The sequence below is a fragment of the Panonychus citri genome, unplaced genomic scaffold (assembly GCF_014898815.1).
Source record: "Panonychus citri isolate SS breed McGregor unplaced genomic scaffold, ASM1489881v1 Contig00141, whole genome shotgun sequence".
In the NCBI taxonomy this organism is placed as follows: Eukaryota; Metazoa; Arthropoda; class Arachnida; order Trombidiformes; family Tetranychidae; genus Panonychus; species Panonychus citri.
In genome coordinates, this window is record NW_026515546.1 from 2063763 (window position 1) to 2079178 (window position 15416).

Genomic DNA, 15416 nt, shown 5'->3' on the forward strand with positions numbered 1-15416 from the left:
AAGGTAAACCAAATTAAATTTAATTGTTAATGGAAATCAAATTAATCGAAAAATGAAAAATCTCCAGAACAGTTGAACTTCCAACCGACAGATGGCGTTAGTTTTCGAATTTTTGTAACCCAATACGAAGAGAGATGTCGCTGGTAAGTAAACATAATTCTTGAAAAGTAAGATGGCCGACACATTGGGCAAATTTCTTCAATTTTGATTTTGTGAATTAATTTTTTTAATCTACTTCTAATTAAATTAATTGTCAGTTTATATTTTGTAGAATGAGTTACCATGATGGAAGAAAGTTGTTGTGATTGTAATTCATGTGAACCGGACGGTTCCTGCCGGCCCTTTTTAATTGAGTGATTGCAAGTGTCACCAGTTAGTGTGTGTGTGTATATACAAAAATTTTTTTTTTCTTGTTGAGAGCGAGGGAGAGTAAAAGAAAAAATTATATTATTATTATTATTATAATTATTATATTATTATTGATATTATTATTAACTTGTGATTATCAAAGGCTCAACCTTTTCAGTGATTTTAAAGACCCTCTAAAAGTTGATCAAAATTTAAACAAAAAAAACTAAAGATCACTACATGAATCCTAATGGAAAATCATATGGTCTTTTGTTCAGTTAAGGATGAATTCCTGTTGTCCCAAGATTTATGTGTTATCTGTGGAAGCTTGGGTAAAGGTGAAGAAGGATGGTTAATCATATGTTCTCAATGTGGTCAGTGTTATCATCCTTATTGTGCTAATATTAAAGTAACTAAGGTTATATTAAGTAAAGGTTGGAGGTGCCTTGAATGTACTGTTTGTGAAGGCTGTGGCAAAGCTAATGATGAAGGTAGGTTACTACTTTGTGATGAGTGTGACATAAGTTACCATACATATTGCCTCGATCCACCCTTGGATGATATACCAGTCGGGACATGGAAGTGTAAATGGTGTGTAGTGTGTATAAAATGTGGTTCCATATCTCCCGGGGTTAATTCATTGTGGCAAAAAAATTATACCGAATGTGGCCCTTGTAGTAGTCAAACTTCATGTCCAGTGTGTTACGCAGATTATGTTGAAAATGATCTCATAATTCAGTGTATTCACTGTAAACGGTAAATTTAATTTGATATTTTTCTTTTCATTTAGACTCTTCTTCTTCTTCTTCTGTCTTTCTCTTTCACTCTCTCCCTTTCTTCTTTCTCTCTCTCTCTCTCTGCCTTTCTCTCTTTCTCTATCTCTAGCTATCTCTTCTCTCTATTTTCCTTCTCTACCTTTTCCTATGTTGCTTTTAATTTTCCTCTCCTCCTTTTAATCACCTCATATTGTCAATAGCTAACTAACTTTTAATTTTATAAAATCTCTTCTCTTATTTTGGTAGATGGTTACATTCGAAATGTGATGGGATGAGCAATGAAGATGATTGTGAAGGTGCCGCAGATTATGGTTATAAGTGTATATTATGTCGCCCTAAAGATGAACCATCCGCTCATTTACAAGGTAATTGCTTTTTTTCTCTCTCTCTCTCTTTTTATATTCCACTCAAGTATCCATCTCATATGTATCCTTTTCTTTTAAAAAGAATATAAATATTTCATAATATCTAATGGTCTAATTTTCTTTTTTTTCTCCTCTATCTGTATCTTTATTTTTTTTTCTACAAACTTCTATCCAGCTCTTAAACTCAATGCAATGCCAACGAAAAGACTTAGAGCTTTAAGTATTGAAGGTAGCCTAGGAGGAACAGGCAATGTTTCACGCGCATCTCCTTTAATTTCGCCTCGTTCTTCTGTTGATTCCGTCTCTGGTAAATTGGCCAGTTCTCTTGATAATAATAATGGGTCCATACCATTTCTTGTTAACGGAAATGTTTCATCAAATGCAATTAAGGATGCATCTTGTACAGGTCGTGATTTGGTACCAAATGTTAATGCATCATCGACTTTTTCTTCTCAAGCTTCTTTGGTGCCTTCTACTGAATCATCTGCAAATTCATCAGCTTTAAAGTCAAATAATAACAAATATCAAAGTCAATTTAACCTTGATGGTGTACCTTTGTCTGAAGGCGGCATGTTGCTTATAAAATCTCTTCTATTAGAAGCACCTAAAAGACCGAGAGCGAAAAGATCAAGTAAAGCTAACCTGGCAAGTGGAGATGGTGAAGATGGTAGAGATGAAGATAATGAAGATTTTAAAATGACGGAAGATGGTTCTTCCAGTAAGATCGATCTATTAGACGCTAATGATAAGAAGAAAATTGGGAGACAGAGGAAAATTCAACGATTGGGAATTGGTGGTTTCTGTGTTAAAAATCGTACCCGTTGGAGTAAGGATGATGATGGTGAAGCAATTGAAAATGCTCCAGCTGAGCTTGAATCAAGTGGAATACAAAGTGAAAAACCTAAAAGACGAAGAAGAATGAAGAAAAAGAGTCAACTTCATGACAGTTTTCCTTCATATCTTCAAGAAGCTTTTTTTGGAAAGGGTTTACTAGATTCAAGTAAAGAGCCTCCTTCAAACGTATCAGACCAAATTAGTTCGGTGCCAGAATCAAGTATCAACTCTAAATGTCCACCATTACTTGATGAAAGTTCATCTCTTTCAACTAGAATAACAAACGACCAAATGGTTACATTAAATCGTTCTGATACTCCCATAACTAAGTCACCCTTCACTAAGGTTAAGCTAAGTGAAACTCGTAAATCGTCTGATGATGCATCTAATTCAGTAACAATGGACGACGATGATTTGAATGGATTGTTACCTCAAGATCTTCCACAGGATGACGAACTGATGAATATCCTTTATGAAGATGATGATCTCGATAAAACTGATGAAGTTCTCGGTGATACTCCAATTGTAGATAAAACTGTTAATGATTCTAAAGTTGATGGTATTGATTCAGTTATATTAAATACCAATTTCAATTTGGAAACAATTGTTGTGGATAGTGGATTACCCCATATGGATAGTAAAGACGTTGAAGATGTGTTTCAAGGTGTTTTAAGTCAACCCCCAGTTACTGTAAATGACCAAAATCAAATTATCGATGAATTTCCTTCATTTACATCTTTATTGCCAACAACAATTAATAACTCTGTTGTCACTTCAGTCAAAGATACAACAGGGCCAAGACAAGTAGAAATGATCGTTGATCGATCTAATCAAATTAAACATCATCACCAACAACAACAACAACAACATCCTCATTCTCACCCTCACCCTCCTCATCCTCCTCCACCATTACCATTACAGCAACAATTACAACATCAACAAATTTTACAGCAACAACCTCAACCTCATCAACAACATTCACAGCACATTCATCCTCGACCTCAACATTCACATCTTCATCAACTTCTTCAGTCTCAACCACAGTCTCAGATTCATCCACATCAACAGCATCCTCATCCGCATGGACAACATCCTCAGCATCAACAACAACAACAATTACCCCATCATATGCCACCACAATCTCAACCACAACCGCAACTCCAGCAGCAGCAACAGCAGCAACAACAACAACAGCAACAGCAACAGTTACAACAAATGTCACCCTCAACTCTGGCCATTAGACCGACAACATTTAATCGTGAACCCATCAGGATGCCAGCAAATACATTCCTTCAATCACCAGGAAACAATTCACCAGTAGTGGAATCACAATTTTCTCTTCGACCACCTTTCCCTGGACCACAGCCTCAACCTCCTCCTCCTCCTCCACCACCACCAGTACAGCAACAACCTCAACTTCAACAACAGCCACAAATCAGAGCAATATCTTCTCAACAGCTTCCAGTGCCACCACCTCCATCCAAAGTGCAAACTCCCACTGAGGAAGAACAGAAATTACAAAAGTTAGAAGATGAAGAAGCTCTTGGTCCAAATGCAACCATCTCAGCTGTATTATATGCCAACATTAATTATCCCGATCTTAAAAAGGATTATCCTGACAGCAATGAGCGTCATAAACAAATATTCAAATTTTGGCGCCAATTGTCTGATGAAAACCGATCTCCGTTTCGTCAAAAGGCCAAAGAAAATCGCCAAAATCGAGCGCAAAAAGCTCAACAAGAGCAAAATAAGGGAAGTTACAAAGATAATAGGTATGAAATCTTCTTATGCGCAACATCGTCAATTTTTCACGTTTTTAATTTTTCCTCTCTTTTTTTACACGAAGAGAAACTTTTATTTAATTACATTGACTAACATTTATTTTGTTTTTTCTTCTCTTTTTGAAAGGCCTAACAATATTATTAATGTTCGTCGTGAAAGCGATCAAGAAATGCAATGGAAACAAGTGCAAAATGCTCGTCAGCAACAACAAATGCAAGAACAACAATTACTACAAGAACAGAGGCAACAATCACTATTAACTGTACAGAAACCGGGATCATTTGATAATGATCATAAATTAACTAATAGTTTTGGTAATGAAAGTCAAGAAAATAATAACTCAGTTTATCTGCCTCAGAATCCTAGTGAAATTGATGGTAATCAACAATTTTGTCTTTCGGGAGATGAACCGTACGGTCAACAACATGATCCTAGTGTAACTTCAACTGCTCCAACAAATGATTCCTCTAATTTGATTAGATCAACCACTTTAACACCCTCTAGTCCGATGATTGGACAACATCAGAGACTGCCTTTAACTGGACCTCAAAAGAGTCCTCTAATTGTGTCTAGAGTTAGGCCACCGATAGATCCTAATAGAATCGCTTTCCCAACTGGAAACTCTCATCCAGAAGGATATCGACCATCTTTGATGCAACACCTTCCAACTGGGGTAACTTGTGCACCATCATCTCCAGCTAATCAGTATCCTCCTCGTGTTAATTTGGTAGACAATTATCAACCACCAACACCAAGACCTCAATTAAATGAAACTTATTCGAGCAATAACAAATCCAATGTGCAACAATTACAACAACAACAACAGCAACAGCAGCAACAACAACAACCTGTTCATCATCCTAATCCTTACATTCAGCAACCCGGTACTCCTGTTCCTGCTAATAGTCCTTTCTCGCCGAATACAAATAAGTCTTGTCCAACTCCTGATCCATATTCTCAAACTCCGTCTACACCAAGACCAATTGCTCAATCACCAATGGCTACTGCTGGTCAAGTGCCCCAAATGGGAAACGATTCTTTCTCACCATCAACTCCCACTCAACGAATGACACCTTCAAGATCTTCGGATCCTTATTCACAGGAGCCTAACACACCTCAGTCTCCTTCAATTTCAGTGAGCTCTCATCAACCTGATTTCATGCAGTCTCAAGTAGCGACAATGGTACAATCAGTACCATCAGATCCATACTCTCAACCACCAATGACACCGAGACCTCAATTTGATAATACATATGCACGACAAGTTTCCACTCCACGAACACCATCTATGGTTGATCCTTATGCTCGGCCAATCGGTACACCAAGATCGAATCTGTCTCCACAAGATCCATATTCTTATCAACCGCCAACACCGAGACAAGGTCCACAAATGGGTCCTCATCATAATCAACTCAACAGACCGCTGCTTAATCATCCAGGCAGTACAGAGATAATGCATCCACCATCACCTTCCACACACCGAATGACTCCATCTCGGTCTTCTGATCCATATGCCCAACAACCTGCCACTCCACAGTCTCCGGCAACAACACAAAGTGTTGCACATTCACAAGACTTTAATCAAATTCAACAAACATCAGATCCTTACGCTCAGCCTCCAATGACACCTCGACCACAATTGTACGATAACAATAATCCTTATTCAAGACAAGTACCTACACCAAGAGCTTCATCTATGAATGATACTTATGTCAGGCCGATGGGTACTCCTAGGCCACAAATGCCTCAAGATCCGTATGCTTACCAACCAGCAACTCCACGGCCTGGATTCCAAGCATCTTCTCACCATGGTCCATCTGTTCAAGTACAACAATCTAGAGTAAATGAAACAATGCATTCGCCATCATCAACACACCGAATGACACCTTCACGGGTTGATCCTTATTCACAACAGCCAACTACTCCTCAGTCACCATCAGTTTCAACGAGTTCTCATCAACAACCCGATTTCAATCAATCTCAACCAAATGTTTCATCGTCCGTTTCATCAGATCCTTATGCTCAACCTCCGATGACTCCAAGACCACAGCAATATGATAATAATAATCCTTATTCTAGGCAAGTTTCTACTCCAAGAGCATCTAATATGAATGATCCTTACGCTCGTCCAATCGGTACACCAAGGCCAAATGCTCCTCAAGATCCATATGCCTATCAACCGATGACTCCACGACCAGTTTCACATCTTCCAACTCATATAGCTACTCAAGGACCAGTTGGTGCTCAGCGACATCATTCAGGAAGTTCACAGTCTTCTCCAGCCCCTCAAAGTCCTATTGACCCATATGCACAACAACCAATGACACCAATGCCCTCACCTCATGGTTTTGATAAAGGACCTTTAACTCCGACGTCTTTTGGGCCAGTTAATCAAGACAATTCTAATGATATTCAGGCACAAAATCGTGATTTACTTCAAAAACAAAGGCCTCGTTCTGATCAGCCAGAAAATAACATTTCTTGGAATGATCAACTGCAACAACAACAACATCAACAACAGTTACAACACCAACAACAACAGATGCAACTTCAACACCAACATCAACAACAACAACAGCAGCAACAACACCAACAACATCAACAGCCACAACAGCAACAAGCAAATTATGGCTCTATGAATGTGCCTTTGGGTCCTCAATCTCCTCGGATGCAAACCGATGGATTCAGACCACCATTTCCACCAGGAACTATTCCAAGACAAAGGATGGTCACTAATCCTGGTTATCAAGTGTTCAGACATCCAGGTGATCCCCGAATGCATCATTTGCAACGAGGACCAGACCCAAGAGGTGTTCGTGTTCCTATGGTTTCTTCACAACCTTACCCTCAACAACCACAACAACAGCAACAACAACCTTTATCCCCTCATTTACACCCTCAACAACAACACCATCAACAACAAATGGTTCGAGGTGGACCACCTTCACAACAGCAACAACAACAATGGGCTAGAATGCAAAGACCACAAATGGGCCCGATGACTTCTCATCAATTGCAAATGCAAAGGATGCAGATAATGCAAGGAATGAAACGTGTCCCAGCTCCTCTACAACCACCAAGTTCACCCTCTTCTCCCTCCCTTGCTATGCGGCCAAATCAAACTCAATCTCCTCACCATCACCAATCACCTCAAACTGAACATTTCAGTTTCAGCCAACCAAACAGTGCTAACAGTAGCTCTGCTCCCTCTCCGACTGGAAAGCCAGCTACAAATCCTCAATTTGCTCCAAACCAGGCAAATATCTCATCATTTAATCAGCAATCTCAAAACAGTGCCAATATTGCCGCCGTCAATCCAGGGGAAATCGTTTCAATGGATAGGGTTGTCGAAGTTCAAGTTGTGCCCTCGACGGGTCAACGTGATGCATCCATCACCAAGTCTCCTTCTAAATCTGAAGAAGATGTTAAAACTCCATTCACTATCGAACTAGTCAAACATGTACAAGAATCCGTTCTTAATGAAGAGGATGCTGCTCCTGAAGATTTAGATGATGATGAATTATTAGGTCTTGGTAATGATTTTAATATCTTAGAATATGCTGATCCAGAGCTTGATCAAGTTATTGGAGGTGCAGCAGGAAGTAAAAATAATATTTTCGATGAACATTTTGATGAAATCTGTGATAAAGACGAGGATGGTGAGAAAGCTAAAGCAGACAATGAGGATCATAAAGGTCCAGGTAAATTTAATCCAAGTGAAAAAGAGTCTGAGAACAAAAAATCTAGTGATGAAACGAGTGTTTCAGTCAGTGGCAATCTAATCAAAGAAGAGACAATGAAATCACTTGATACCTCTTTGGTGGTCATTCCTCCAACATCAACTGATATAAGTTCAAATATGCATCCACCACCTCCTCCATATCCAGGAACATCAAACAGTTCACTTCCTCCACCTTATCCCACGAAAGCTGGTCCACAACAGTCTCATGGGTTTCCACCAATGGAAGAACCTGTTGCTTCTGGATCGGGATTACTTCGCTCTCAAATTCCCACCTCTGGTCCAATGCCCGCTCCTCATGGAGATGGTTTCATTGGCCAAGGTGATGCTTTATTAAGTGACTTAGAATTTGAAAGACTCAAGGCTGAAATATTGTCTGATGACACTTTAGCTACAGTTACAGCTGGACCATTAATACAAAACTCACTGATAACACCAAATATTCAACCACCACCACCACAACCTCCTCAGCCTTCATCTTCCTACGGTCATCAAGTACCACAACAACATCCATGGTCAGAGGTTCATAAAGATCCACGAATGCCCCAAATACATCAACAACTTCCTCCCCAAGGAGCTGGACAACAACACTATTTAGGACCACGCCATCCAGGTCAACGTCACCCTGTGATGATGTTCCAAGGACCACCGCCTCCTCGAATGGCTGGTGCATATGCCATGCAACAGAACCCCCGTCAACAGACTCCTCACATGAATCATATTCCAATTAATCAGCCTGGTATGATCTCACCGAATACTAATCTTCAAAGTCCAACGTTGAATCCACCACAGTCTCATCCCTTTGGTTCAAATGCTGGGCCACCTACTAACCAACCAAATGTTCAACCACCAAGTGACCAATTTCATGGTAATCAATGGAATAATCAACAGCCACCACCACAGCAGCAACCGCAGCAGCCACAAACTCTTGCTGAACTTCAGAAGACTCTTGAAGCCGAGAAAGCGAGATTATTAAAGGCAAAGAAAACAATAAACGCTCGTCAGAGAGCAAGAAAAAAGAATGGCAGTGAACTGTCAGACACCGATCAAGCTGATTTGGATAAAATAAATGCTGAGCGAGAAAGCATCAGGAAAAAGTTAGAGGCTGTCAAGAAACAACAAAAACAACAAATGCAACAACAACAACAGCAGCAAAATCAATTTCAACACCAACATACACAACGTCACTCTCAACAACAGCAACTTAATAATGCAACTGTGATTACTACACCAACGGATTCGAGTGATGTTGGAGAGGCACGAACATCTTTCCAGTTACATTTTGAAGAACAAGGAAGTGGAGTTGACAATGACGCTGTTAATGACCCTTTAATTGAGAAGAAAACTTCGTCAACTGAACATGGTATCAATCAAGAAGGTCAATCGAGTGGATTGAATCCATTAACAGGGCAAAATCCATTGAATCCAAAGGCTGATGCTAAAGATTCATCAACTAAAATTGAAAATAATGTTGACCAACAATCGGGACAACTTGAAACACCAATGGAGATTGATAGTGATCATCAAAACGAGATGCCAAAGCAGCTGATGAAAGATAATCAATCTGTTAATGAACCAGTGATGTTAATTGCTGAATCGACTAATGTTGTAAATATTTCACATGAATCTCCTTTGCAAACATCGAGTACAAAAGAGCTTAGCCAATCTCATCACAATGATATTTCTAATTTGGTTTCATCAACTAATATGGTTAATCGTATTGACCATCAGATTAAACAAGAGATGATCAATTCTGATCAACCAAGACCAATGGAGATTGAGAAAGTTGATCTAGTGAAAAGTAATTTTTTAGAGCAAACTCTTCGTTCAAATGATCGTATCAACTCAATCCAAGGATCAATTTTACTGGATAAAAATAAGATCTACTCTAAGGTTGAAAAGCCAGAGACTTCACATATGATCAATAACGTGAATTATGTTCAATTGGTTAAAACAGAAACATCAACTAATCAACAACAATCAACTGAAAACAATTCAATAACAATAAATTCAACTGAAATCAAAATCAATCAAAAACCAAATATTGATAATGTGGACAACAAATTAACTCAAAATGAATCTTTGCACAGGGTAAGTTTTTTATTATTTAATTTTTCTGTCATTTGATTTTTCTTTTAAATTTTTAAATTTTTCCTTTTTATTTCTTATTTAGACTTTGAATCATCTCCCAGCTGATAAAAATAATCCAGTCGAATTTAATCAAACAACTATTACTCGAACTGAGATTAACATTCTAACTAATCCAACAGTCACTCAATTAACTGAAAGTAAACCAACTATTGATACATTAAACAGTTCGAGGTTTGTAAAAGAGGAAAAAGAAGACCAAGTTTTGAAGTCTGATACTACAACCAAGGTTAATCCAGTTTTTTATGATATTAGTAAAGACCTTACTAATAATCGTTTGCAAGTTACTGACCCATCAAGTAACAATAATAATGTTGGCCCTAACCGAACTTACTCCAAGGGTTATGTGTTGTTGAAACAGTTGTTAAAAGATTGTCAGTCTGCTGATTCCCAGAGTTCAAGTAGTTCAAGCTTATTGCCGGATCAAACTGAATTCAATATATCATCGAAAGATAATGAAATCTCTCTCGAACTCAAACCAAAACCTATTCCAGTGATTCCGATTTCAGAAACCAAAACTCCTTCAATACCAACAAGTGAAGCTGTTACCACCCAAGCTTCAATTGTAAATATTTCAATTGGTCAAGAAGTTAACAAAATTCAGCCTATTCTTATACAGACCTCGGTACCAACTATGCAATTACCTTCACAAAATCAAACTGTTTTATCTCAACAATTGACTCAGTTTCAACGTAAACCACAATCTCAACCATCAGTCCAACTACAGTTACAGCCTCAGCCTCAACCACCGATTCAACTTCAACCTCAAACGCAGCCACAGCCATCAACACAGACTCAACCACAAGTACAAACACAAATTCAAATCCAACATCCACCTCAAGTTTCAGTGCAATCTATTCAACCGCAACTTCAACAAGCTTCACAGCCACAACCGCAGCCTCAGCCTCAGCCTCAGCCTCAACCTCAACCTCAGTCTCAGTCTCAGCCACAGCCACAGCTTATTATAAGACCAAATCAAAATCAACAGCCACCTCAACAACCCATGCTTCACCAGCAGCAGTTGCAAACTCAACAACTACAGCAACAATCTCAAGTACAGTTACAGGGACAACAACAACAGCAACAGCAACAGCAGCAGCAACAACAACAATCGTTTCCTTATCAACATCATCCACAACAAGTAACTCAACATCCTCAGTCGCAGCAATTTAATCAACACCAATTTCAACATTTAGTGCAACAACATCAACATTTACAGCACCAACCTCAGATACAGTTACAGCAAATTCAATCAAAACTTCAAGTTCAACCTCAGCCATCATCAACACCTCAGCAACAGCAAATACAACAACAACAACAACAACAACCGCAATTGCAACAGCAACAGCAACAGCAGCAACAACAACAACAACAACAACAGATACCTCAGAGTCCGATGACTGTGACAAAGAAAAAAGTATCATCTCTTGATATACGACGGGCTCAACTAGAACGAGAGCCGACTCCTCCACCGGAAGAGATTAAACCGAAAAAGAAAAGACCAGGAAAACGAAAAGAGTCTAAAGTAAATGAACCAGGAGGAATACCCAAAAAGAGATCTAGAAAATCATCAACTAATCGAAATGATGAAAGCTACGAACTATACATATCAAATTTAATGACTCAATTAAGAAAATTAGAGCCTGTCCAGGTACAAGAGCCTGAAATTAGTCCAAATTACAATGTTTGTCCAATTGTAGGAAGTGGTGATCTTAATGCATCCCAATCAAGTTTAAAAGGAGTCTATGGTAGAGCTTATATTCCAGGTAACCATGATCACTATTCAACTAAAAGTCTGAAAAAATTAATTCCCGGACAAACATCGGCTTTAATTGAATCATCATTACCACAAAATCGTTCATCTGAGCGTAGCTGGTACAGTCAAGAATTTTCATCCAATACTTTACAAGGATCTCAATTTATTTTTGGTCAAATTAATTCATCAACTCAACGACTGATTCGAGACTGTGATAGTCCTGATAGTGTAATATCATCATCGTCCCCTGAATGTTGTCTTTACGAAGAGTCTGATTGTTGGTTCAAAGTGTTACCAGCTTTCGAGGATTGCGAAGAGGATAAACCTAATGAAGAAAGTCGAGCCTCCCCTTCAATACCCTTATTAAGACCGATCCCATTGAAACTTGTCAAATCTTCATCGAGTCAACCGCTTTGTGAGAAGACAAGTGATTCAATCATCAACAGACTTTCGCCTTGTTATTCAGATGTTGATCCGAACAAGGAAAATGTTGACCGAGATACTCTTGCTTTGAATAGGAAAAAAGTTTCTTCCTCTCGAGCCCCTTTAGTGCCATCTCCAGATTCGGGAAATATTCCTGTTATTTTGACCTTATCCTCTTCCGATGATGTTGAATCTGTTTTATCACGAGTAGCTGATATGCTTCAAATTAAGATCCCTTTACGTTGGGAAGTTGTTGATCGAACCACATCACCATGTTCATCTGATCAGAAACAAGATAATTGTATAGATGATAATAGCAATAGAAACGAAGATGCTGATATGGACAGTATTCTTGGCGAGAATATGAAATTTTGTCGTTTCTGTGAAGTTGTTGTTATCAATACTGGATTTAAGAAAAAGCTTAGCGACTTTCCACCCTCAGCTCGTGAAGATTCAGACGAAGAGGAGATCACTTTTTGTAGTACAAATTGTTACATGAAATTTGTTCTTTCCCATGGATCTGCTTCCCAATCAGAACATAAAGAAGCAGGACCCGTTGTAGGTCATTGGGGCGATCAATCAATTAGCGATGACCAATTAATGCATGAAACACCAATGGACATTTTACCACCAATGAGTCCAATGATGGAGGAAGATGAAATCAATGAGGGAGAAAGTCGCTCGATAACAATGTCACCCACCCAATTAACATCTTTAACACCAACCGAGAAAGACGGTAAACGGCGACCGTGGACAGAGGAAGATCCTGGTAGATCATCATCAGCTGGATCGTCGACACAATCTAAACAATGGTTTGGAGTTAGATACAAACTTTGGAAATCTGATTTATTCGAAGAGCCAAAAAGACCGGAACCCGAGAATTCAAATGAATTTTATCCAAAGATTAAAGAAAATTTTGATATGTCTTATCGACCCAAAGTGTTACCAACTGATGTTCGTAAATGTGTTTTGTGTCAACTCAATGGAGATGGTAAAACTGACGGAAGTGCTCGACTTTTGAACATGGATGTTGGTAAATGGGTTCATTTAAATTGTGTCCTCTGGTCACCCGAAGTATTTGAAACATGTAATGGATTTTTGATTAACGTTGATGCCGCTTGTCGACGAGGGATAACAACTGAATGTATAAGGTGTCATAAAGTGGGTGCATCATTGAAATGCTTTAAACCAAAGTGTACAAGTGTTTACCATTTTCCATGTGCGGTTGATGATCGTTGCATTTTTTACAAGGACAAATCAATTTACTGTCCACAACATATTCCCAAAAAGAAAGAGGTTATGGAAAGTTTTACTGTTCCTCGTCGAGTTCATGTTCATCGTGATGAGGATAAACAAATGGCTCGAATGATCAATTCTGATGGAACAAACTTGATGCGAATCGGAAGTCTAGTATTTTTAAACATTGGTCAACTATTACCACATCAGTTATCCTCTTTCCATAGCCCGACCGCCATTTATCCAGTTGGTTACAAGATCAATAGGTTTTATTGGAGCATGAGAGAGTTGACCAAACGCTGTAAATACATTTGCATGATCCAGGAAAAGGATGGGCGACCTGAGTTTGTTGTCGAGGTTGAAGAGGAAGGTTATGAAAAGGTTGTTTATCGAGCTGATTCACCTAAATCTGTTTGGAAAGACATTTTATCGGCAATTGTTAAGATCAGAGAGGATGCAGGTATAATTAAAGTTTTCACCGAATTCATTACCGGAGAGGATCTTTTTGGCCTTTCAGAACATTCTGTGATTCGAATTTTAGAATCATTACCTGGTGTTGATAGTTTAAGTGACTACAATTTTCGACACACTCGATCCGATTTACTAGAATTACCTTTACCCATCAATCCAACTGGTTGTGCTCGAACGGAACCTCGTCTTCTAGTTCCCTATAAACGTGTTCATACCCTTCAAACACGATCAGCTACTAGATCATCTTTACAATCATCACTGGCTTGTTGCGAGGAACAGTCTCCATATATCAAACAATTTTTCCACTCAAAATCTCAGCAATATAAGAAAATGAAAGTTGAATGGAGATACAATGTTTACCTTGCTCGATCTCGAATAGCTGGACTTGGTCTTTATGCTGCTCGAGATATTGAAAAACACACAATGATCATTGAGTATATTGGTCAGCTGATAAGAAATGAAATTGCTGAGAGAAACGAGAGATTATATGAAACACAGGTAAGACAATTAACTAGTTAACAAAATGCTTAAACTCTTACCGAATTTCGATTGTTTCATTTAAATTAATTTTATCCTTTTATCTTACAGAATCGTCGAGGTGTTTATATGTTCAGATTGGACGAGAATCGTGTTGTTGATGCCACATTAAGAGGCGGTTTGGCTCGATACATTAATCACTCCTGTAATCCAAATTGTGTCGCTGAAATTGTTCAAATTGACCGAGAAAATAAAATCCTGATCATTGCAAGTCGTAAAATAGCAAGAGGTGAAGAGGTTAGTATCAGTAACATGAAAAAAAACATCATTAACACAGAAAAAAAATCAAACAATTTAAATAGTAAACTAATCAACTAATTATCAATCATCATATTTACAGTTAACATATGATTATCGTTTTGACGTGGAAGATGATGCCTCTAAGATCCCTTGTCTCTGTGGAGCACCTAATTGCCGTAAATGGATGAATTAAAAGAAAAACCAACACCAACAAATAATGTAAATAAATCAAATTAACGCAGACAACAATTGGACAACAATTAACCAAAACATGCGAAATCGTTTTTAATGGAATTAAAACAAAGAGAAAAACAAAATCAACACATTACATTAAAACAAAACACACACATACAAACATACACACACACACACATAACAAAATTACATACTACCCACTCCCCTATCATACAAAAACTACATAAACACACACACCACCACCACCACCACAACACCAACACACACAACCATCATATTCATATATATATATAAAAATCAACAAAAAAACTAAACCACATAACACACAAAGAAATGACAGAGTTATATTTGGACCTATGCTGTTTATATTTTTCTCTCTCCCTCCTTTTGTAAAAATTTCACAATACAAATTGCGATTAATATCTAATAATTGTAAGCTAAAATTTATAAGAGATTGTTGTGCAATATATGCATCTTATACATTGAATTTTAATTGTCTCTCTCTCTCCTTTTCATTTCTAATTGTAATTATCGTGTTTCATTTTCTCTTTATTCTCAATTGTTAC

General features: G+C 38.2%; 1 protein-coding gene across 1 annotated transcript; it reads left to right on the top strand.

The window, feature by feature from the left end:
• Nucleotides 1-150: 150 nt before the first annotated feature.
• On the top strand, nucleotides 151-15337 carry LOC128395446 (histone-lysine N-methyltransferase 2D-like). Its single transcript, XM_053355875.1, has 7 exons — nucleotides 151-1104; nucleotides 1371-1489; nucleotides 1665-4095; nucleotides 4232-9935; nucleotides 10018-14376; nucleotides 14467-14652; nucleotides 14756-15337. Exons 1-7 carry the CDS (start codon nucleotides 599-601, stop codon nucleotides 14846-14848), a joined length of 13398 nt encoding a protein of 4465 aa, XP_053211850.1. The 5' UTR covers nucleotides 151-598; the 3' UTR covers nucleotides 14849-15337.
• Nucleotides 15338-15416: the final 79 nt, after the last annotated feature.

What these genes read in the sequence shown, in the direction of transcription:
- LOC128395446 (XM_053355875.1), top strand. Translation starts at nt 599, where the DNA reads ATGGAAAATCATATGGTCTTTTGTTCAGTTAAGGATGAATTCCTGTTG. An exon ending in ACCATCCGCTCATTTACAAG is followed by an intron (nt 1,490 to 1,664) that starts GTAATTGCTTTT and finishes ACTTCTATCCAG; the next exon opens with CTCTTAAACTCAATGCAATG. An exon ending in GGAAGTTACAAAGATAATAG is followed by an intron (nt 4,096 to 4,231) that starts GTATGAAATCTT and finishes TCTTTTTGAAAG; the next exon opens with GCCTAACAATATTATTAATG.